The 22740-nt window shown below is 42.7% G+C and overlaps 10 protein-coding genes across 10 annotated transcripts; 4 read left to right on the top strand and 6 right to left on the bottom strand.

Moving 5' to 3' along the window:
• Positions 1-182: 182 nt before the first annotated feature.
• On the top strand, positions 183-1918 carry IL334_003484 (uncharacterized protein; the record flags this gene model as incomplete). The annotated part of the gene is made up of 8 exons (XM_062935214.1): positions 183-305; positions 373-456; positions 510-624; positions 675-780; positions 838-1127; positions 1197-1295; positions 1383-1616; positions 1680-1918. 8 exons carry the CDS (start codon positions 183-185, stop codon positions 1916-1918), a joined length of 1290 nt encoding a protein of 429 aa, XP_062791265.1.
• Positions 1919-1956: 38 nt separating this feature from the next.
• On the bottom strand, positions 1957-3531 carry IL334_003485 (lipoyl synthase, mitochondrial; the record flags this gene model as incomplete). The annotated part of the gene is made up of 6 exons (XM_062935215.1): positions 1957-2082; positions 2139-2317; positions 2382-2729; positions 2809-2965; positions 3048-3219; positions 3287-3531. 6 exons carry the CDS (start codon positions 3529-3531, stop codon positions 1957-1959), a joined length of 1227 nt encoding a protein of 408 aa, XP_062791266.1.
• Positions 3532-4066: 535 nt separating this feature from the next.
• IL334_003486 (uncharacterized protein) lies at positions 4067-5208 on the top strand (the record flags this gene model as incomplete). Its single annotated transcript, XM_062935216.1, has 6 exons — positions 4067-4489; positions 4543-4597; positions 4652-4748; positions 4801-5017; positions 5071-5143; positions 5201-5208. The coding sequence occupies 6 exons, from the start codon at positions 4067-4069 to the stop codon at positions 5206-5208; spliced, it is 873 nt and encodes a 290-aa protein (XP_062791267.1).
• Positions 5209-5337: 129 nt separating this feature from the next.
• Positions 5338-7210, bottom strand: IL334_003487 (uncharacterized protein; the record flags this gene model as incomplete). The annotated part of the gene is made up of 8 exons (XM_062935217.1): positions 5338-5425; positions 5487-5772; positions 5833-6082; positions 6154-6306; positions 6359-6471; positions 6585-6679; positions 6725-6840; positions 6992-7210. 8 exons carry the CDS (start codon positions 7208-7210, stop codon positions 5338-5340), a joined length of 1320 nt encoding a protein of 439 aa, XP_062791268.1.
• Positions 7211-7696: 486 nt separating this feature from the next.
• IL334_003488 (uncharacterized protein) lies at positions 7697-9547 on the top strand (the record flags this gene model as incomplete). Its single annotated transcript, XM_062935218.1, has 4 exons — positions 7697-7967; positions 8038-9122; positions 9289-9379; positions 9441-9547. 4 exons carry the CDS (start codon positions 7697-7699, stop codon positions 9545-9547), a joined length of 1554 nt encoding a protein of 517 aa, XP_062791269.1.
• Positions 9548-9690: 143 nt separating this feature from the next.
• IL334_003489 (uncharacterized protein) lies at positions 9691-11410 on the bottom strand (the record flags this gene model as incomplete). The annotated part of the gene is made up of 7 exons (XM_062935219.1): positions 9691-9894; positions 9965-10038; positions 10120-10438; positions 10501-10552; positions 10620-10670; positions 10800-11074; positions 11279-11410. The coding sequence occupies 7 exons, from the start codon at positions 11408-11410 to the stop codon at positions 9691-9693; spliced, it is 1107 nt and encodes a 368-aa protein (XP_062791270.1).
• A 558-nt stretch (positions 11411-11968) lies between these two features.
• On the bottom strand, positions 11969-14618 carry IL334_003490 (uncharacterized protein; the record flags this gene model as incomplete). Its single annotated transcript, XM_062935220.1, has 2 exons — positions 11969-13216; positions 13281-14618. The coding sequence occupies 2 exons, from the start codon at positions 14616-14618 to the stop codon at positions 11969-11971; spliced, it is 2586 nt and encodes an 861-aa protein (XP_062791271.1).
• Positions 14619-15814: 1196 nt separating this feature from the next.
• Positions 15815-18843, bottom strand: IL334_003491 (uncharacterized protein; the record flags this gene model as incomplete). The annotated part of the gene is made up of 18 exons (XM_062935221.1): positions 15815-16303; positions 16354-16520; positions 16576-16591; positions 16662-16785; positions 16842-16919; positions 16981-17054; positions 17106-17163; positions 17238-17459; positions 17521-17567; positions 17626-17689; positions 17778-17854; positions 17937-18020; positions 18091-18156; positions 18215-18274; positions 18351-18440; positions 18534-18565; positions 18626-18646; positions 18723-18843. 18 exons carry the CDS (start codon positions 18841-18843, stop codon positions 15815-15817), a joined length of 1890 nt encoding a protein of 629 aa, XP_062791272.1.
• A 348-nt stretch (positions 18844-19191) lies between these two features.
• Positions 19192-20593, top strand: IL334_003492 (uncharacterized protein; the record flags this gene model as incomplete). Its single annotated transcript, XM_062935222.1, has 4 exons — positions 19192-19241; positions 19314-19402; positions 19550-20471; positions 20536-20593. The coding sequence occupies 4 exons, from the start codon at positions 19192-19194 to the stop codon at positions 20591-20593; spliced, it is 1119 nt and encodes a 372-aa protein (XP_062791273.1).
• Positions 20594-21027: 434 nt separating this feature from the next.
• On the bottom strand, positions 21028-22690 carry IL334_003493 (uncharacterized protein; the record flags this gene model as incomplete). Its single annotated transcript, XM_062935223.1, has 5 exons — positions 21028-21102; positions 21165-21230; positions 21292-22105; positions 22173-22294; positions 22469-22690. 5 exons carry the CDS (start codon positions 22688-22690, stop codon positions 21028-21030), a joined length of 1299 nt encoding a protein of 432 aa, XP_062791274.1.
• Between the last annotated feature and the right edge of the window lie 50 nt (positions 22691-22740).

Below are 22740 nucleotides of genomic sequence, written 5' to 3' on the forward strand. Positions count from 1 at the left end.
AGCAGTAGAGTAGTATACCTCCAAGCCCTTTTACGACGGCCCCGTTCAATGTTATTTGCTTCCGTCCTGTAATAAAGGCAGCCACGTACAAAACGTTTCAGATTTCATGTTTGATGATTCATTTCAGTGCGATTTCTCTCTATACTATATATCTCTGAGCAGTATCTCACTCGTTCAGCAAGATGTACGAACCTCATCTGGTTGATCACGCAAATCAACAATCAAAACCTAGGAGAGAGAGTCAGTCTTTGCTGGATGAGTTTGATAAATTAGCACCTATAAAGAGTTTTGATGCTTTTCCAAAAGTAAGTTTATTGATTGATACTCAAATCTTCAAAGTCTTCAAAATTAACCAAGTTGCATGACCTATAGGTACAATCAACATACACTGTGCAGTCTAGGAGAGGAGGGGTACTGACAGCGATAGTGGGAACGATAATATTTCTGCTGGTATTGGTATGTCAAATCACCATAATTCCGAAAACGAAAGTGCTGATCTAAAAGTATAGAATGATTTGGGGGAATACCTTTATGGTGCACCGGATTACTCGTTTCATGTAGATCACGAGTTACAGAAAGACCTTCAACTGAATGTTGATCTAACAGTAGCTATGCCATGTCATTGTAAGTTTCGCGTCTACGGCCGGAAGTCCATAGAGCTGACTTGAGCTTAGATTTGACGATTGATCTGCGAGATGCTGTAGGAGATAGATTACATTTGAGTAGTTCCTTTGTCAAAGATGGTACACACTTTAGTACAGTCGGTGCAACAGCTTTGAAGTGAGTCTTTCACAACCTTCATTATGCATGGTCCTATTGATATTGATATATCAATAGACATGTCACACCTACCCTACAATCAGCTTCAGAAATCATCTCATCCGCAAGACGTAAGACACCCAATCAGAAAAGGACATTTACAGGAATTCAAAGATTATTATTCTCACCGCCTACAAGAAAGAAAGTCACCAAATCTCAAGCAGCTTATAGACCTACTTATGATAGTGTACCTGATGGTCCAGCATGTAGGATTTACGGTAGTGTAGAAGTGAAAAAAGTGACCGCAAATTTACATATTACTACGCTCGGTCACGGTTATATGAGTTTTGAACATACCGATCATCAATGTGAGTGGTCTATGTTCCATGTCCTCTTACTACAGCATGTTCAGCTAACGTATAGGTGGGGTCTTTCAGTGATGAACTTGTCTCACATAGTCCATGAATTCTCCTTTGGTCCATTTTTCCCAGCTATATCTCAACCATTAGACAAAGGCTACGAGATTGCCAAAGAGCGTGAGTAGTCTAGCTCCCACACAACATGTTGTTTTGGGTGTGAAGTCACACAGCATGCTGAATCGTGTCCCTGCGGCCTTATCTTAGCTTTTACAATATTCCAATATTTCCTTCGTGTAGTCCCTACAACCTATATCGATGCAGCTAGACGACGACTAGTGACCTCTCAATACGCCGTAACAGATTACAACAGATCATTTGAACATGGAAAAGGTGTACCTGGTATATTCTTCAAATACGATTTAGAAGCTATGGCTTTGACAGTTAGGGAAAGGACAACGTCTTTATACCAATTCTTGATCCGGTTAGTAGGAGTAATTGGTGAGTATATAGATTCTAGCTGTCTCTTCCGTGTACCAGCTGATATTCGGTTTCATTGTATAGGCGGAGTATGGACAGTGGCTTCATTTGGATTAAGAGTATTCAATCGCGCTCAGAAGGAAGTAAGCAAAGCCGTAGTAGGGAAAGACAAAGAATATATCCCTTCGTCACTGCCTTCGGGCTCGCCAGCGTATGAAAGAGCAGGAAGTGGTTATTTCGGTCGTGACGATCGTAATGGCATGTTGAGAAATACCACATGGGGTGGAAGCCCAGGTGTGGGCAACGATTGGAAAGCTAGATAGAGCTTTTGCGTGTAAAGTACAATAGGAATGCATCATAATCATACACTTGTTACAGTAGCACCGGAGATAGAGTTGGATGACTGAGAAGAAAGTTCGGCGGTTGCTTGCTCGGCAGCAGCAGCACGCCTTTTCTTGAGCACGTTCTCAATGAAGAATTCCCCAGCCTACGTGAAAGCAATTTAGCAACGCATCATACGGACACGACAGTCGTAGAGCTCACCTTGTAACTTGATCTAACCAATGGTCCACTGGCAACATACAAGAAGCCCATTCCTTCTGCAACTCCTTTCCACTTAGCGAATTCTTCAGGTTCAACATATCGATCCACTTTCATGTGTCTCTTTGTGGGTCTCATATATTGACCGAAAGTGACGACGTCAACATCGGATTGTCTCAATCCTATCAAGAGGTCATTAGCTAACAGGATCCCTTCGAGACTCTGATCATGGGAAGGTAAACTCACTCCTCAAAGTTTCGTGTATCTCATCTTCTCGTTCTCCTACACCCAACATGATACTACTCTTGGTCAAGATTTCTTTACCAGCATTCTTAGCACCAATTTTAGCTTCCTCTAAAACTCTCAAACTTTGGTTGAACCCTGCTCTTCGGTCTCTGACAAATGGTGTACATCTCTCGACTGTCTCGACGTTGTGCGCGAAAACATCTAATCCGGATGAAGCGACTGTATGAACCACGTCGACTCCCTTATTGGCAAAATCCGGCGTCAATGCTTCCACGAGTATCTTAGGTGCTTTGGTCTTAATTTTCGATATCGTCGATGCGATATGAGCTGCACCGCCATCCACAAGATCTAAATGAGTGTGATGTTAGCCGCGATAATATGACAGTGTGAACAACATGACGAGCGAGCAGTGGTCTAAACAACTTACCATCACGGTCGACACTGGTCAATACGATATATCCTAAACCCCATCTACTGATTGCTTCTGCTGTATTTTCAGGTTCGTGCACGTCTAATGGAGGTGGAGCACGCGATGTTTTCACTGAACAGAATTTACATCCTCTTGTGCATTGATCTCCCATCAACTAATTGATTTGAATTACATCAGTTTCGCCACAACATTGCAAGAAATAGGCAGGACGAGCTTGAAGCAAACTCGTTACTCACCATGATAGTAGCTGTTGCATTACCTTTACCGCCACCCCAACATTCACCTATATTGGGACATTTCGCCTCCTCACATACCGTATGTAGACCCAAACCTCGCAGTTCCTTCTTGATAGAACTATATGATGCCCCTGTTGGTATAGGGTGCTTGAGGAAAGATGGTAATCGGGGTCTGTACAGATCCATTGGTCAATACTTTTCCTGGTAAAATCACGGTAGGATGGTCAAAGCAGACATACTGTGATGTGTTACCTAACACTACTCTTTCACCAGCTGGAGGAATCTCTTCTCCCGAAACGAAGTCACCGAATGTAAGACCATCGTCGAGTTTCTCGAATTTCTTTCGTGGGGGAGCTGGAGACGCAGAGGTCTCAGATGAGGAGGATGAAGGAGTAGATACGGCAGTGGCGAGATATCGGCGAACAGATGGTCCAGCGATTATCCTGCTTGCTGAAGACGAAGCTGAAGATGTTATTCTGAGCATGACGTGCTGATGGTGTGCGTGTCAAAGGGAAGATGATGATTGGCAAGAAGGAGGAATGACCGATGAGTAATAAAGAGAAGACGATCTGGGGTTGTTATTAACTTTATCACTTTTTATCAAGCTAGATACACGGATCGGAAATCACCTTGTCTCTATTTGTCCGTTGGAAATTATCATCGCTTGGGAGTGCTTTGGGAATTGGAAAACGGAGTATGTAGACATCTCCGTGTTCGTGGAAGCGCAACTTCCGACGGAACCAATGGTATGGGTCTGAAGAAAGTTGAAACGTGACCGCTGCAAGCTGCGATTTCCTATTTTTGGGTGATCTGTGCGGTGTGAAATAGCTATGTGTATACATACACCTTTCAACTTTAAACAACAAGACAAGATCCTTTATCTTTTCAACTCAACGTTCATTCAGACGAGAAAACAGTGCTTCGCCCGTGATACATATCATCCTTCATAACACCGACATCCTGTTCTCTCGTCTGGCAATATCTCACTTCATAAACAATAGCAAGCAACTACCGCCGGGATGTCTTCACAACAATCCGCACAAGCCTTCGCTTCCCATTTGATCAATCAGACAATCTCATCGATAGCTTTATTGGAATCACTCTCAATCATCAGTTCTTCAGATGCCTCAGTGATAAGACAGAGACTACCTCCTCCAACAGGACCGTTCCCGAGTCTGACCCAGAATCAAGCTCAAAATCTGTCAACGACGTCACCAACTACTTCTTTCGCTGGTTTGAACATGAACAATTCCTCGCCTTCTTCATGGACCGTGCGACATGCAAGAGATGATTCAATACAATCCCAACCTCACCATCAACAAATCCAGTCACAACCACAGCTACAACAACCACCAGCCCATACCAATCAAGCCCCAACTCTACCGCCTCGAGGTCGGCCTGCTGAGATCAGAGCAAAAGCGTTGTGGGATTTTAGCGGTGCCGTATGTTTCATCCTGTTTTTCACTTGTCATGTACTAATACATATAGCATTCAGGAAGCAGATGATTTACAGTTCAGAAGTGGAGATACCATTATAGTTGATGAAGAAGGTAAGTACTTATCCTTTTGTTCTAGAAAGAGACTAAATACCGAGCATCTTTCAGTCAACGATCAATGGTACAGAGGAAGAGTTCAACCCAATGGTCATTCAGTACCACTACCAAGATCAGGTCTATTCCCTTCAAATTACATCGAGAAAATGTAAGCTCCATTTGGACCTCGACCCGATATGGAAAGCTGATCCATCCCATAGTCCACCTATACCATATTACTCTTCCCCTCCACCACCACCACCACAACAGCAACCACAAATGATGGTACCATACCAAGGCTCAGCTCAAGGATACTATGATCAAAAGCCTTCGCAGGGTCAGATGCAGATCATGTCACATCAACAACAAGTTCAAGGTGGGGCAATGATACAGCAACCCCCGCATAAAGATAACAAATTCGGTAAAATTGGCGGTCAGGTTAGTGGACCTGCTAAATGGCCATGTGTCGCTTTATACTGAAATGCTTTCAGCTCGGTACAGCCTTCACCACTGGTATTGGATTCGGTGCAGGAAGCGCAATTGCTTCTGAAGCGGTTCATGCTAGTAAGTTTTGAAGCAGTCTTGCGACATATAGTGCTAATAAATGCTCCTTTCCGCTAGTATTCTAAATCACTTCTCTGGGCCAAGCTTTCAGCTCTCTTGTATCATGAATTTTCGTGTGTACAACATCTTTGTAATATACATGCACGTCACTTTGATTACAATACAACATATCCGATTCCATGATCGACTCCACTCTAATACGATAACGTTTCAACTATTTTATCAAATACCCTGATTACGTCTGGTTGATAAAACTTCTCAAACGTCAGTGGAACGGGTGTACTAACGTGACATTCCAGGATCAGTTGTTTTGCCCCTTCTCCTGGGGGGGTTTTCCACTTACTCCCATCCACTGACAAGTCCAATGGGAGCTTCCAAATACTCAAACGCTCTTCTTCCCATCTCTCCGGCCAACTCGTTACCTACTCCACCGGATTTCCCAGCTTCGTGTACAATGACCATTCTGCCTGTTTTCTTGGTTGCTTCTGTCAAAGCACCAAAAGGCATAGGTGAGATAGTTCGAAGATCGATAACCTGGATTGAAGGAGCTGGATTTGGCGGACGAAGAGCGGGCGGTAGAAATTGCACAAGTGATGGAGGTGGTGATTTGATTAGTTCGATTGCACGTACTGTCTCAAGAACATCATTTTTGATCTTACTATGTTACACGATAACTGAGGATAACTCACAGCAGATATGAAGAGGTGTACCATATGCCACCACAGTCAAATCAGTCCCTTCTCTAACTACCTCAGGTTGACCAATAGGTAAAGTATAATCATCGGTTGGTACTTCTTCCACAGCCGCTCTGTATAATATCTTAGGTTCGAACACTAAGATGGGATTTGGATCTCTTATAGCTGCTAAGAGCAATCCTTTAGCTTGAATCGGTGAACGTGGAATGATGACCTTGATTCCTGCGGCACCGAGAAAGAAGCCCTGATCAACCGATTCTGTCAGCTATTCAACATTAAAAGTATCATTCGAGGCCTCGGATGAGGTGAACTCACTTCTGGTGACTGGGAGTGATACAGACCACCATGTCCTACACTTCCTATTGGTGCCCTGATGGTCAACGATCCACCTTCAAGGGGATATGCGCCTCCACTTGCATATCGCTGTTTAGCAGCTTCATTGACTAATTGATCGAATGCAGGGAATATCTGATCATGGTGTATCAGTACTTATGTATGCGGAGCAACCGGAACGACTTACATAATCGCCAAATTGGATCTCTGCTATTGCGGTAGCTCCAACGCTGGCTAAACCAATACCGAAACCTGCTATTCCTTGTTCTGTAAGAGGGGTGTTGAAGACTCTCTTCTTGCCTATAAACATCCAGCTAGAACCTCAGCGCAGAACTTGGCGATATGATTGTGCGAGCTCGATCATCAGGTTTGAACAGATATCTTTCAAATATAGTATAATCCGTAAGACTCACCGAATTCATCCACTAGTCCAGTCGTACATCTGAACACCCCAGTTTGGACATCTTCACCAAACACGAACGCTCTAGGGTTTGTAGCTAGAGCGGTTCTGTGAGGTACTTAGCACGACCTATCTAATGGTTCTATAGCTCACCCCAAAGCATCCCTTATAGCCTGATATAAGTTCATCCGTCTAGTCTGCCTGCCTTTGCCGGTGGGACCCCTCAGTCCATGTCCATCGGTGAACCTCAACCCTGGTGTAGCCAACGCCTGTGCCGTGTATTCGAGCGAAGCGTCGAGAAGCAAAAGAGTGAGTGGATGGTGATACAGTGGATTTATATCAAGCATGGACGAGGGAATGCAAAGCAAGTTGAGATCGATCAGCTGATTCAGGCCATTTAGGTAGCTAACACCCACTTACCTCTTCTGAAGTATGTAAGAATAACGGACTTTCACCCAAAGAGGGTTCTTCAGTGGTGGGAGGAGATGGATTTATACTTGGAGCAGATCTAGATTGACGTGTTGGAGGAGCAGAGCTCGATGTCCCTTTGTTGGTATGATCAGCTTGGGCTTGAATCGCATATCGACGTATCTGAGTATGTTTGTACAGGTGTATTGAGGGGCGTAGAGTCCTGGACATCTTCTATGATTCTATGGGTGTAGGTCGACTTGAACCGAACGAGAGATACATAATTTTGTTTTGATGATTTGTCGTTGCTCAATGTAATGAAATAGACTTGCTAAGTCTGAAAAGCAATCGCATGGGTTTTGCATAAACAATCAAAGAAAGGTCATGAGATCTCACTCAATCACAAAGTATGAAACCACCGGCCGGACCTTCCGGTCATGTGATATACCCGAGAATCTTAATCCCATTACGGAATTGTACACAGATTCATTAGGTTTACTTTTCTAATCTCATTAGAATCTATTTTGTAATGTTTTTTCTAGGATTACGAGGTACCTTTGGAATGATCAGTCGCGTCGAAAGAAAAGTGTGAACATTACGAAGCCAAAAATGATCAGCTACATATTGTTATACAGAGCTGCTGACCTATAGCGTTCATTGAGTCCAGTTGGTCTATACTATAGCTCAGCGACACCTACAAGGTGTATCATCGTAAAAATGGGCTCCGAAAGCGCTCCGAGGGTGTCTTATATCTGGTCTCAAGAACTTCAAGATGTTTCCGACGATCTTCCTTCCAATATCGGTCGATCAAGTATGGTCCATGGCTTGATTCGAGCCTTGGATCTCCTCGATATTGAAGCCACGTCGGTGGACGGGAACGATGATTTGGAAAACGGAGAGTGTAGTAGGAAAGCCACTGTGGTTGCACCTGATGAGAGTCTGGGTATGGAGGATTGTTTATTGAAATACCATGACAAAGCTTATGTCGGTAAGTCAGGCGTTGTTGCTCCATTATGAATTGTGATACATGACTGTTGACTCCACTTTGACGTTCGTAGATGCTTTGATGACTAGTAGAGCCACATCACCACCAGCTCGTGATCCTACTGCACCACGATCTCCTACTTTGAAAGAAAGAGAACGTCCCACGAAGAGAGCACGAACCAACAAAGAATCAAGATCGAATTCGAATGAACATCTTGACGGATTCAATCTATCACATGATAACCCAATATTCCCATCTTTACCTCGATATATATCCATGATAGCTTCATCAACATCCACGGCATGTAAACTGTTGGTGGAAGATAAGAGTGATTTCGTCATTTGTTGGGACGGTGGAAGACATCATGCCAAGAAATCTCAAGCGGGTGGTTTCTGTTATGTGAATGACTTAGTTTTGGGTTTATTACTAATATCAAAGGAAGGAAAAATACCTCTCACATCATCATCGTCTTCATCTCCTACTCCCTCATCATCGATTGGTCAAGATGAGAATCAAGGTGTAAGCCAAGCTGTAGAACAAAGTCAAGATCAAGTTCACACTCAAAGCAAAAAGAGAAAGAGGACCGTCAGCACGAGGTCACCTAGAATACTATATTTAGATTTAGATTTACACTATTCAGATGGAGTCTCATCTGCATTTCATTCTACCAAAACGTATCCGGATCCAGCCACAAGAACAACAACAACAACGTCAACATCAGCGTCAAAGCCGACAAACCCACCGATCAAACCACCTTCTGTACTGACATTTTCAATCCATCATTCTTCCACGGGGTTTTATCCACCTTCAACCTCATGGTCAGAATTGACATCTCCTCGCCACCCTACACCTTTCTCTTTGGCCATACCTCTGAAAGCGTATCCTTCTTCCAGGACATACAAGAAAATATGGGACGGATGCGTTGAACCTATAGTGAAAGAATGGAATCCAGATTATATAATGGTACAATTAGGTTCAGATGGCTTACCGAATGATAGAGTAGGTCAATATGGTAATTGGTCAGTACACGATCAAGGCGGAATGAACTGGTGTATTGAAAAAATCAAGAATTGGAAAAAGAAAACTTGTTTCACAGGGGGCGGGGGCTATAATCATCCAAACTCAGCTAGAGCTTGGGCGACTGTTACTTCTACTCTGGTGAGATATCCGTCTCTTCTCTCTTCTCTCATCTCACTTTTCTCTTTTCTCTCTTCTCTTCTCTGAACCCTCTTCTCTTTCTTCTCTCTCTATTCTCTTCCCCCCACCCCCGTCTCTTTCTCCCCCTTTGACGAGATTCCGAACGCTAAGAACCTGCTTCTCACAGCTCGGACGACCGATAAGCGCTGAAACTCCTATACCGCACCATGATCATTTCGACGAATACGCTCATTCTTTCACTATGGAAGTACCAGAAGGTAAGTGGTCTTCCAAGCATTTTGATATGGTCTACCATGAATCGCTAAACTGCCACTATAGGACACATGGAAGATCAGAATGATCCAGAATATATCAAAAAGGCATGTGACGATTTCGAATACATTTCAAGGAGGATAAAGGATATTGTAGCTACTAGTGCACTATGATTGCTTTGCATGGTATTAATAAGACAAATTTGTATGTGAATATTGATCTAGTTTTCTTTCGAACCTTTTCAAGGTTGCCTGGTTTTTATTAAAATCTGCTGTGTATATCTTTCGAATCCAATTCGCTTCTGCAGTACCCCTATTTACACCCTTTTCCTCCCTTGCTCTTCACACCAATTCCAAACTTGTTCGACTTTCTCATCATCTTGTAAATCAGGTCTAGGTATTCCGATACTTTTATACGGGACTATATATTCACCGCTTATCCATCTTGCGTCATGGTCGGGTATTGTAGCTGCCCAGACTTGGTTGACAGCTCCAACAGCGCCTGTCCGAGTGATGAATGGCTAGGTAGAAATCGGTTATTCAGTTTGTGCCGTGAGAAGGAGAAGCGGTCAATGGTGGTGAAGGACTCACAGTGATCCAAGATACATGTTTGACAAGATACGGAACCAAAGAGAAATGAGATGCCAAATTGGTAGCTACCAAACCTATATTTCCATTCACGAATCAGTTGATCATTCATACATTCGCAAAGAAGAAAAAGTCATTTGATAGGACTCAACACTCACCGGGATGAACAGCAACACTGATTAATCTACCTTGTCTACCATAAGCGTTATGAAGGTATTTTGAAATAGCTATATTTCCCCATTTTGATTGACCGTATTCAACCCAACTGCCATATTCGTTTTTACCTTGCTTTGGATCTTGATCTTCTCCTGTAATTGGATCAGACGAATCTCTCACAACGGATTTATAATCTACTCCTGATGAAGGTGCCATTGCGTGACCTGCTGAAGTCGTCATGATAACTCGACTAGGATGAGTGGGAGGTGAGGTGAGTAAAAGTGGAAGAAGCAGTGATATTAATCGTTGATGTCCAATTACCTATTTCACTTACGTCAGTACTGAACGATGACTGCTAAATGATTTGAGGGAAGGTCACTCACGTTGGTACCGAATTGAAGGGTGTATCCTTGTTTGGTATATAATCCCTCAGGTCTAATAACACAAATTCACATAGTCAGTTTACCCCTTCCGGAATGATCATGAGAGTTTCAATACGCACGTAGCCATGATTCCAGCATTACCAAAGAGAACATCCAATTTATCTTCTTTCCTATTAACACCAAAGCAAACAAGAGTCATTGTCAGTGTCAACATGAAACCTTCTCAGAAGTCTCACTCATGCCATCACTTTTCCTCTCATCATATCCTTCCAAATCATATATATAAGGCGGATGCTCACTTTAAGAATTCTTCAGCACAATTATCGACACTTTCCAAATCAGTCAAATCCAGTTGTATGAATTCCAAAGATCCTTTTTGCCTATTCCCATCTTTTTTCTGGTTATGATACTCGTATCCTGCCATGGTTTTCACAGCACCTTTTTGGATTTGTTCAATAGCTTCTTTTGCTGATTTTTCGTTCCTGCATGCTAGATACACTTTGGCACCTGCATTGTAAAATGCCAGTGAGGTCGCGTATCCTACACCTGAGTTACCACCTGTTACTAGTACAACCTGGATGAAAGGTCAGCGTGGATGTATACTGGACAAGGAAACTGAGTGAAAAATGGGAGGGAACGAGGTGAGATCTGATCATGAAGAAGAAACCTCAAAAGCCAAGAAACAGGAGGTCACTTCAGGTTTCATAGCAAAGATGGCATGAGGACAAATGACGAAGAGATCGTCTCGACACAGCGTATGACACGTATCAATACTCACTTTACCACTTTGATCAGGAATATCATCTACGGACCAACGAGGTCTTACCCAGAAAACCAATGGGAGTCCAGCATGTAAAGCTGCGTTCCATTGAAAACTAATCCAAGTTATAAGAGTCGTCCAAAATCCCATATTTAGTCGGAAACAATCTCTTCAATCTCACTTGAGTGGAGTAGTCGCGTGTCCAAAAGGATCAATTTACCAATACAGTGAGTAACGATTTGTTCGTGTTGCTCAATCCTCGTTATGAACGTTATGAGTACGATAGAAAAGTACAGCTGAAGGTTGAATAAGTTCTGAATACAATATGTCATTTTGAATGGTTCGCTTGCCGGCACAGGGAATTTGCCGTGTCGTCATCGTCACGCGTGCAATTTCACCTTGACATCCGACATCCTCATTATCCATCTATCTCTTGCCCTACGATCATGCACACAAAAGCCCCCTATCGTCCCCACACTCCCCTGTAAAGCAGCTCACGTACAAGAATTCATTCGCAAGCAATACTCATGTGAAAGGCATGGCATGAACGTTCATCTCTTCATAATTACTTTGATTCAGAATTATTTTATATCTATAAATCACACGAAAAATGCTCTTAATCCTTCATTCTTCCTTTTGCGTTCCCCTTCTGCACTGTCTTCCTCCTAGTATACATCAAGCATGGAGGTTATTCATGTTCAAGATGGGTTATGCTCCACCAAGAAGTTGTAACAATTTTTCAGCTGCACCAAGAACCTCAGCGTCTCTTTCTCTTTCTTTTTGTTTTTCTGTAGCGTCTTTAGTTTGCTTATCGTTGTTGTTTTCATCGGATCGTTTTCTTGCTAATACAGCGTTATCAGGTGTGATTGCCACACCATCACTCATGTTGGATGAGAATGAGAAACTCCTAGTAAAACCAGGCGTTTTCATCTCACCTCTTTCATCTTTATCGTTGTTGGAATTGGAATCTTTGCCTGAGGAAGTTGTGGGTGATTCCAAAACTGCGGAATTCCTCGATCGCAGATCTGAATCTTTATGTTTGAATGTCGATGTAGGTCTGTGACGTGATCCGTCGATTCTAGCGCGTTTAGGTGGAATAGTTTGGGAGAAAGGCGATGCGGATCGCTTCAACGCGCCTTCACCTAAAGGAGCAAGGATGGGTCGTTTGTTGGGGATATTAGGATTGATGGCACCCAATGGACTGTTCATAGATCGAGGTTGGAGTGGACCATTGTTGTTGCTGTTGGATTTCAATGACCAATATTTGCCTTTAGTTCGAGGGGCCGAAGCGAGAATGTCGAGTGAAGCGGCTCGGCCTAAACCCGCAGTAGAGGGACCGTTAAGCATTCTGTCAAGACCCATCGCTCCGCCATTACTACCCAAAGGCTTTCTTTTAGGAGAGTCGTTCTCTTCTTCTTCTTCTTCTTCTTCATCATTGTCTTCGTCAATGGCGAACTCTGATAAATCCATAGAAGGAGGATCACTAGGAATGAGAGCCAAGAGCTCTCTATGCTTGTCTTGACCTTCACCTCTGATCAGGACATCCCCGCTGGCTCGTCTGTATTGCCGTTTTCTGCTCTCGCCATATTCACTTTCTCTAGCTTCAAGCACGTTGTCAAGAGAGCTGTTCATACCTCTTTTAGGAAGCGGAGTGACATTATCTTGGGTCGTGTATGATCGTCCCGAAGCAGGTGTAGGGGTAGGCAAATGAGCTTCACTGTGAGGATGGGCTTCGAAATACATGTCCCTGGTGAGATCACCAACACTGATAGAACGAACGACTGCGGATTTCTCTTCAGGAGGAGGTTGAAGTCCGGAAATGCAAGACAGAGGGACTGGTCGCCATTTGCCAGTAACGGGATCGAAAGTGCCTCGGTTGGACCGAGACGGGGGAGGAGGTTCAACAGGTGCTCCTTCTCGACGGTATCGTTTTTCTTCTTGTCGTCGGTTTTGGAACTGTTCAAGGAGGGAGGTGGTCAGTGACCGCGATCATGGCAGATGAAGCACAGTTGAAGCTTACCCAGACGGTGATATGCTTTGTCTTTACTCCTAACCATGCACCTAATCTTTGCCTTTCATATTTGCTTGGACTCTTCGTGATACTCCAGAGAACTTCGAGTGCTTCTAATTCCCTTTTGGTGAATCTCCTTCTAATCTTGTTTCCTTTGCCATCGTCACACTCTTTGACAGGCGTTGAATTGGGACCCAGTTCACCACCTGGAACTTCTCCAAGAACGTAATCCCATGGATTCCAGCTAGGAGCACCTTGGCGACCGCTTCGCTTGTTCTCTGATTCTGGTTCTCCCTCGTCAGAAGGGACGGGATCTTTACGCGTATAAGCGGTGGGATAAGGTCCAGGGAATGCAGCGGGAGGCTGAATACCTGATAGCTCAATCGGCGAAGGTGAAGAGGGAGTAGGTGAAGGAGAGAAAGATGTGGCTCTCCCTCTTGGGCCTGTACGAGATACAGATGAAGACCTTTGAGATTCGGCTGATGGAGAATATCTGGTGCTGGCGGCTGATCTGTTCGACAGTGTATATGGCGCGCTCATTGGTAAAGCATTCATGGGGAAAGTTGGCGTAGAGATTGATCGACCCATTGTTCGTGTCGACAAGACTGAAACTGGAGTTCTCAAAGGGGTGATGTTTGGCGGGGCATTCGAATAACCGATATTGAATGACGATTTTGATATAGGTGTTTCAAGTGGAGTACCGTTAGGTGGATGAAGCTTCTTCTTGCCTGCAGAAGATATAGCAAGTGAAGTGGATGGTCTAGGGCAAGGAGTTTGTTGTATACGTGCTGAGTGAGAATCCAATCCAACGTTCTGGTCTTTTTGATGAGATTGATGTTTTTCGTCAAAAGCCAAGATAGATGACGGTGGGAAATTGTTTTGAATAACCTGACCTATGGGTTTGATGGTATGAGGCGTCATCATATAAGAATGAGGATGGGAATGAGAATGAGAATGAGAATGAGACTGATGATGAGCATGTGGAATTGTTTGAGAAACATTATGGTTGAAAGTCGCGTAATTCTGACCTTGAATTGATGTAGATGTATTCATAGGTTGATGTAATATACGTGGCTGAATGGGTGTGATAAGATTAAGATCTTGTCTGGTCGTATTTGGCGTAGGAGGTAAATTCGATTGATTGGATGGTTTTGGAGTCGCGTGTATATCCCTTATAGGAGGTAGTTTCACTGAACCAGAAGATGAAGAAGCAGAAGAAGATGATGATGATGATAATTTCATCAAACCTAAACCTGGCTGTCCTGATGGTGGTGGTGGTGGTGGTGGTATATTCTCTTTGTCTTGAAGAGCATATCCTTTTACGGGTGATCCTCTGGAAGATGACATTGTGCTGTGAACGATGGGATGGAGTCAAGCTGTGTGGGGAGTTGAATGAGCACGCGTCTTTACAAGTGTTTCAAAGGCGATCTTCCAGATGGATGAGAGGGAATGAAAGATAGTTGAAGGACCAATCTACTTACACGGTAAGGCAGTGATGGGCGAAATGAATTCCGCTAATTAGCTCGATCAAAAGACAGGAGTACGTGTGAGTGTAACTTCAACCGAGGGTATATATGCTATGAGACACTTTATCCAGAATGAAATCAGAATAAGAACGAATGAATGAGTGATTGATTGAAAAAGAAGGATTACGGATGATGGGAGTGGAAAGTGAATGTGATAATGTAATGTTATGTAGTAACCTCATGTATGAACATTAAATATATGATATGTCAATTAATATGTCATATAATCATAAAAAAGTCACGATCCGTGCTCAATTGGTTGATTTTTACTTTTCCACACACTCTCTCCGTCACAAATCACAAAATCACACACATACAATAAATGTATAACAAGCCTGGACCTGCTTCAATAATGCTTTGAAAAGCTACACGCGTCGTGAAATTACCACTTCAAGTAAAAATCAAGTATTATAAAAAGATCATCTCAAAAATTAAGGGTAACAAATATAAACTGATATTCAATTCAGTTCATTACAGAGTCGTAATGTCGGAAATAAAATCACCATTCTGAAATCCTCACCTATAAAACATCCTGCTCCACGTCAAGGTATAATCGATGTATGACTTGGTCGTATATTGGGTATATACTGGCATGCAAGTGACATGTGTTTTCGGTCGATCTTCCACAATGCCCAGATGAATACGAAACGAGGGGAGAGTGTACGATGCCACCCCCTAACTGCGAATTTGAGAATTGCGAATCTAGATGACGCGTATTGCCGAGAAGTTGATCTAACTAACTCCCCTTTGCATCAACCTGGAACATCTCAACCTTTCTAATGTATTTTAGGGTTGTGCATGAACATAAAACACAGGTTGAAATATCTTCTTCATGGCCTGGACTCTTGATGCGATTAGTCGATGCATTGATCAAAAAAGTACAACATTACTGACTCGACAGACAACAGAAACAGAGTTCTGTATAATAGTAGATTTATATGAGTATGATATGCTGTGACGGAAACGTAGACATGCAATTGATAGTACAGTACCTCACTCCACCTCCACCACGTCGAATCAGGTCTTCTTCAACCAATTCAACATCGTGCCTTTCGTCCCATTCCCGCCTCCTTTCTTCTTACTTTCAACAGTCCTCGAAATGGTATCATCACCTATACCTTTCTTTTCTATTTTCATCTTTTTCGGAGTTTTCTTACTCGCTTCTTGTATCGCATCTTTATTCAAACACCAATCTATATGATCATTCAGTCCTTGATTTGACGTTGAAGGACCTAAAGCTTTATTGCAGATAGGACAAATAGGCCCCAGCAAATGTGTATTGGTTGATAGACTTTTCCTTTTTCCAGTTGTATTGGTGATGGAAGAATCTTCCGATTCACTGATTGCGGGAGAATCCATATCATCGTCGAGATCAGTCATATCTATCATCGTGGCTTTATCTTCCTCTTCCATTCTCATCAATTCGGATGTAGGCGTAGCTTGACGTGAGGGTCCAGCTTCACTCTCGGTGTCTCTCGGTCGTTTTTTACTTGGTGAAGTGAAGAACTGTGCTTTACAATCAGCATTCAGTCGCTTCAGTGTCTGTGTAAACTTACACCCTTGATACCCTTATCGAATACCGTGAGATCTTTGAGGGTCGATAATCTCAAGCCTAGTAATCGTATTCGGACAGGCAGCTCTCGTCTCATCAGTTCAAGAGCGATCGGTAGGATATCTTTGCTAGTATTGATGTACTTTGGGACAGACTTGGCTCTTGTCTTGTCTGGGCAGAATGTCAATTGCGGCACGTTGCATACATGGTATTTCATGCAACTCACTCTCAAATGTATGGAGCTATCGAATGATGTGTATCAGCTTATCTCTCCTCGGTTATTTGCCGATAGTCGTGCACGACGTGGCTCACTTTGTATTTCACTGTAACGGTCTTTCCTGCGTACTGCAGTCTCTCCAAATCCTTCTCCAGCTCTTCGGATATACTAGCAAGTTCATTGAGGATATCTTCATCATCCATCTTCTCGCGAAAAGTCCTGCAGATAGAGCTTTTAGCAGTCAATCATCATGCACATACAAGAAAACAGCTCACCTCTCAACTCCAACACTCTTCCGTTCTTCTCTTTTACCTGGAGCGACGGAATTATCAGCTATACCAAGGTATGCTTTGCTATATTGCTGTCAGCTTTTCTGGCTGTTATTAGGGCATTGGGAGACCACGACTGACTCACCACAAGCCGCGAAACCCAAACCAATGGTCCATGACTAGTAATTCTGCTCTATGTGAATATATGTCGCCGCAAGTCTAGGGTGGGTTGTTATCAGTTACTACCATATTGAAGTACTGTATACTTACCTCCACGCCTAGACCTTCCAAACACCTTTCCGTAACTCTTCCAAATCCAGGTATTTTCCTATTTGCCCAAATCATTCCGCAATCAGCTCTGTACTTTGAGGAGACTGACGGTATGGTGTGATGATGTCTTACCTGACAGGTAGATCTCTCATGAATTTAGTGATCACGGTCCTGTCAAACTCCATCTCATATTGACCATTTGGTTTGTTCTTATCTGAACAGATTTTCGCTAACATCCTATTCGGTGCTATACCTGCCGATATCGTGAGTTGAGTTTTGGTTTCCACTTCTGCTCGTAACTGGGTTATCACTTCTGAAGCTGTCATGTTGTGTGTTGTCATGTATGGTGTAATACTTCAAAAGAAACCTATCAGCTCGTTCGTCGATGCTTCCTTTGAAAAGAGGTCATACGTACTTGAGGTAACCTTCGTCGAGACTCGCCATCATGAGATTTTCGTCGTACTTGATAACCGACTCGTCAGCTTAAGATAATCACAGCAAAATCGTTTAGCTTGCTTACCTGAATCAGAACTGCTCGTACAGCTTTCGAAGCGGCAATATAAAGGTCAAAATGCATTGAGGTTCTGAATCCACTCAATCAGCCTCACATCGCTCAATTAACAAGTGATCATGCATGACGATCAAAGTGCCAATTCAACACAGATTGCTCACAAGATTATATGCGGACATAATTTCTTGGCTATGAAACCAGCCATACCAGAGCGACAACCATAAGTCCTTGCCTCGTACTATAAAGTCTGACGCATTCAGCGTATTCTCAAGCTTACGACGATATATCACTTCGAGGTTGATAGAGAGTTTTGGCCTCACAGAAGCGGTAGTCAATACACCCTGTCCTACGCCGAACGCTTTGCCTTTCAATGAAGGATCTCGCTGTACCTCTACCGATGCGTACTAATTGAGTTCCAAGAAATCAGCTTTCACATTGAACATTTCCCTTTGAACTATCTGCAGATGAACTCACAAAAGCATCCATATCTACGTGGACTATAACTTGAGACAAATCTCTTGTCGATTCGACTTCCACCAGCTAGGAGATAAGAGGTATCAGTGAGATGGGATGCAGTCGACTTCCGTAGTGAGCTTACGATTCGTTCAGCTTCCGTTTCTAGCCTTTCTACATTGGCCATCTTCATAAGCTCGTCTCTCTGGGCATCATCCATTCGATCAGCTCTCTTCTATGTGTAATCACTTCCAGATAGCTAGTAAACTTGATGAACGCACCTTTGCCCTATACCATTCTATCTTTTCTGTAAGTTCTGCGTCTTTCCTCACTTGATTGTTGTAGTATCTATAGGCGATGTTTGATAAGCCCTGGTCCACCGATGTTAGTCTTGGTCAGGATACGCACTTAGAGCCCTACAGTACTCGTTAGCAAAAGGATATCCACACCGACGATCAACCTACTTTTGATGATTCAGCTATGATCTTATTGATCTCTATTAAATCAAGACTGTATCAGTTAAGCATCTAGCTATCGTGATTCCAATTAAACTGACCAGTCTGATCCCTCGTTAGCCCTATTCACCAGCTCATAGAATCAGCTACATACCACTCTTCTCTTCAGTTCCGATCAGACGAGGAGAAGACACGTACCAGCTTTACCGACACTAGGACCAGCAAAACTCCTTTCGAAACTCCTTTGCCTAGCTTCCGCGGCTACTTTTTCCTCTTCTGTCATTTCTGACAGAATCACTTTCTTCTTACCTTTATCCATCGCGTGTGAGAGTCATACTCATGCTATCTTACGTAGGACACATGATTGTCAGATCGACAGATCGAAATGATCCTTTATCAAGAATAGTAATGACACGGAAATTTGTTTTGTTGTTGTTCAAAATTCAATCTTAGATGGTTAAATGATTGACGATGGAATGATTCCCTTTTCTTTTTGACCGGTTATTAACTCCGCCGGGATGAACGAATCGATCGACCGCGTGCATCCACAACTTACTCGTATAAAATGAGGAAGTCACCTCGTTGATATCTCTTGCTTATTCTCACTCCCCTCGACTTGTAGTCTGCAATCTCACACTGACCACTTCATTATAACAGAACAGCAAAGATGAACTCGACACTTCCACCTTTTCTCCAAGCTACTTCGGGAGCCTTGGGGTGAGCCAATCCCTACTTGTCATATCGCAACGAATGACATGAAAGCTAATTGGGACTTTTCATGACCATCAGCTCGGCAGTGGGAAACGCGATTGTTTATCCACTTGATTTGGCTACCACTCGAATGCAACATAATGCCAGAAAACCACATTCAGAGCGATGTAAGTATTCTGGGCAAATATTCGACATATGATAAGAATGAACTCGACTCATCGTTTCTCCACCGTACACCGTACACCGTACACCTGATGATGAAAAGAAGAAATCCCGCTGACTTGGCATTGAAATCAATGTGTGTTTCCTACTAGTGAATCTTGGTGAAACACTATCACATCTTTTATCTAAAAGAGATTATATGACCAGATTGTATTCTGGTTTAGAGGCAGATACGATTTCAACGTTATTATCCAACTTCTTATATTTCTACACTTATACATCATTACAAAAAGGTTTACACGTCTATCACTCTAATCATCCATCCCTTCCCAGTACCACTTCCACTGCCACCAACGGAAATGGAACTGGAAATGGCAGTATCAGATCATCTCCAGCAGGAATAGGTGGATTAAACTCCAAAGCATCAGATATCCTTCCTCAAATACAGAAAACAAGTGGGATTGAAGAATTGTTAATTGGTATCTTAAGTGGTTTGATATCAAAAGGAATTAGTTTACCCATTTCAACAGTTTGCGTCAAACAACAAATCGAATCTGAGCATGAACATGAACATGAACATGAACATGAAACTGATAATAAAAATAAAAATATCAAATTATCATTATATCAAACGCTTCGACTTATTCATAAAGAATCAGGTGTTCAAGGATTATTCTCAGGTTTAAAACCTACTATTCCATTAACCTTATTACCCTCTTTAACACTCTATATACACTCCGTTCTAGTTCGACTAATACTTTCCAAAACGAAATATAAAAATCAAACTCATCCACCTGCTATAATCACTTTCCTGTTAGGTGCATTATCAAATGCATTAGCCACTTTACCATTATACCCTTTGGTACTCATTAAAGTGTTATCTCAATCAGGTGGTGGTAATGACGATAAAGGTAAAGGTAAATCAAACCAAGTACAACAAAGAAAAGCGGGAATGTTAAATACACTTTTAAGAATCATTAGAAGAGGTGGAATCAGAACTTTGTATACTGGTTTGGAAGGTCAATTGGTAAAAGGTCTAGTGCAACAAGGTGTAATGATGCTGGTCAAGCAAAGGTAAGCTTTTGTGACCTCGGCAATCAAAAGTATTCACATCAGCTTACATCGTGTTTTGCAATAGGGTTGAACAATGTGTGATTAAAGCTTATAAAGCTCGATCTCATGCTGTCAAAGTGTAATACCGTTATCCTCCCTTCACTTCAATCCGTCTCACACGTCATTCTAGTCACGAAAGCGTCTCCTTCAGAACACAATCTGCAATTCAGCCAATTTGTAAAACACACCCAATCGCCAAAATCACCTCCCAGTCGTTTGTAGATGATCTCTGGATCGAATTGTACTGTACTTATTCCCGCAAGAGTAGTCTGAATCAATAAGCGTTTCATGTAAAATAGCCCAAACTCCCAAACCCATCATGCAACATGTAATGTATAATCTCTTGTTGATCCCTATCAAGCCCAGCCGACAGCATACTAAGTGTATTTTTTTTGCATCATGATCCTTCTACAAAAATATTGATCTCGCTTATAGGTTGAGCTCATCACTATAGTGCCGAACGAGGTTAGTTTGTCTTTCCTTATAAGAGATTGAGTACGGCAATTAGAAGAGATACTCACGCATAAGGCAAGACGGAAACGTTTCCAATAGCAACAACGGTAGGTTTACTCTTGAGTAACTCGGAAGCGGCCTATGGGAACAAGGTAATTAGTTCATTGATATTGAATTAGAGATAGACTATTTATAACTTACTTTGGAAATGGAAGAAGCAGAAACACCGGAGAATGACTCGGACTTGATCTCGCCACCGGAGAAGAGCTATTGTAGTTGAATATCAGCATTTGATATGATACTCAAAACATAGCAATAGTGTACTTACAGCAGGACCAGCTTGAGCTACGAGGCCTTCAAGGGTTTCGGTAGATGTAGCATCTGCGAATTTAGCTTTTGCGACAGCTCTCTTTACTTCTTCGTCCTTTGCTTCTTTGCCCGCTGATTTGATGATTGAAGCGACTTCTTTGGCGAGACCAGCGAGTTGAACTGAAGTAGGAGCAGAAACGACCACACCGAAAAGAGCGGCGTCTGAATAAGGAAGTAAGAAAGCTTTTGCTGAAGAACCTGGAACTTTATCGGCGGCTTGAGAAAGAGGTGAAACACCTGGAGTCCATTTAAGAGAAGATTCACCACCTAATAAATGTTTCAATACTTTAAGATCTGGAGAAGCGGTTGAACTTGATCCATAAGCTATAACCATTGTCGGGACTGAAGTTGCTGGTGCATGAATATCCAATGGAATTCGGGTTTCACCACCAAAGTAAGAAGTACTTTGAGTTTTTAATGAACCTGAAGTAGGTGAAGATGTACCTGAACCAAAAGCGGAAGAAACAGCTTGGGATAAAGCTTCGGTTGATATACCAGATCCAATAACGGCTACATTGGATTTGGAAAATGCTCCTTGAGCAAATGATTTAACGTCATCAAGAGTTACTGGATAATGAGGTGAAGCGTAAAGCGAATTTCCTAATCCTTTTCTGAATGCAAGGTTATGTGCTACATCAAGTGCGAGTGTTGAAGGTGATGTTTGGGCGAAAACGGATTCGCTTTGAACAACGGGTAAAACAAGTTCTTTAAGCTCGTAACCGTGGAATTGGGATGATGAAAGGACTGAAGCGAGTACAGAGAGGAAATGTTCCCTGAAGGATCAAGAACGTTATCAGTACTCTGATGCTGAGATCTCCAGGATGAAAATTTAGAACTCACTCGTCCCCTCGAAGGAATTCAGCAGAGAGGAAAAGGTGTTCTCTTGTGAGAGCAGCAGACAAAACACCACCGTATAATTCTGTTTCTCTAGCTGTTCTCAAAGTAGAAGCGTTGGCGGTCGCCTATTGTAATTTGGAAGATCAGCTTCGCCTTCTTCCCACTATTCCGACTACCAGAGAACGTGAGGTTTTTTTGAGTTTCTAGTTTCTTTCCACCTCTAGATCAAACCCCCTCCTCCCACGAATCTTTTCTTATATCGTAGATGATCCAATTCAGGAGTTGTATAATGAACATACCTTGAAAGCAAAGTTTTTCAATACGTGAGCGACACCAGGAGTAGTTTCGTATCTTGACCCAGCTTTGATAGCTACTGTTAAACTTGAAGTGGCTGCTGGACCTTTATTCTCAAATCCGATGACGCTAACACCACCTGCTGAAGAAGCTTTTGAAGAGACTGATCTTGAGAAAGCGCTTTTGAGAGCCGATTGGCCTCTTGATACCTTGGCAAGGGAGTACATCGGAGAGAGACTGTTGAGATGAGAGAGGAGAGTATGTTCTTGAACGACGA

The sequence above is a fragment of the Kwoniella shivajii genome, chromosome 4 (genome assembly GCF_035658355.1).
Source record: "Kwoniella shivajii chromosome 4, complete sequence".
Classification (NCBI taxonomy): Eukaryota; Fungi; Basidiomycota; class Tremellomycetes; order Tremellales; family Cryptococcaceae; genus Kwoniella; species Kwoniella shivajii.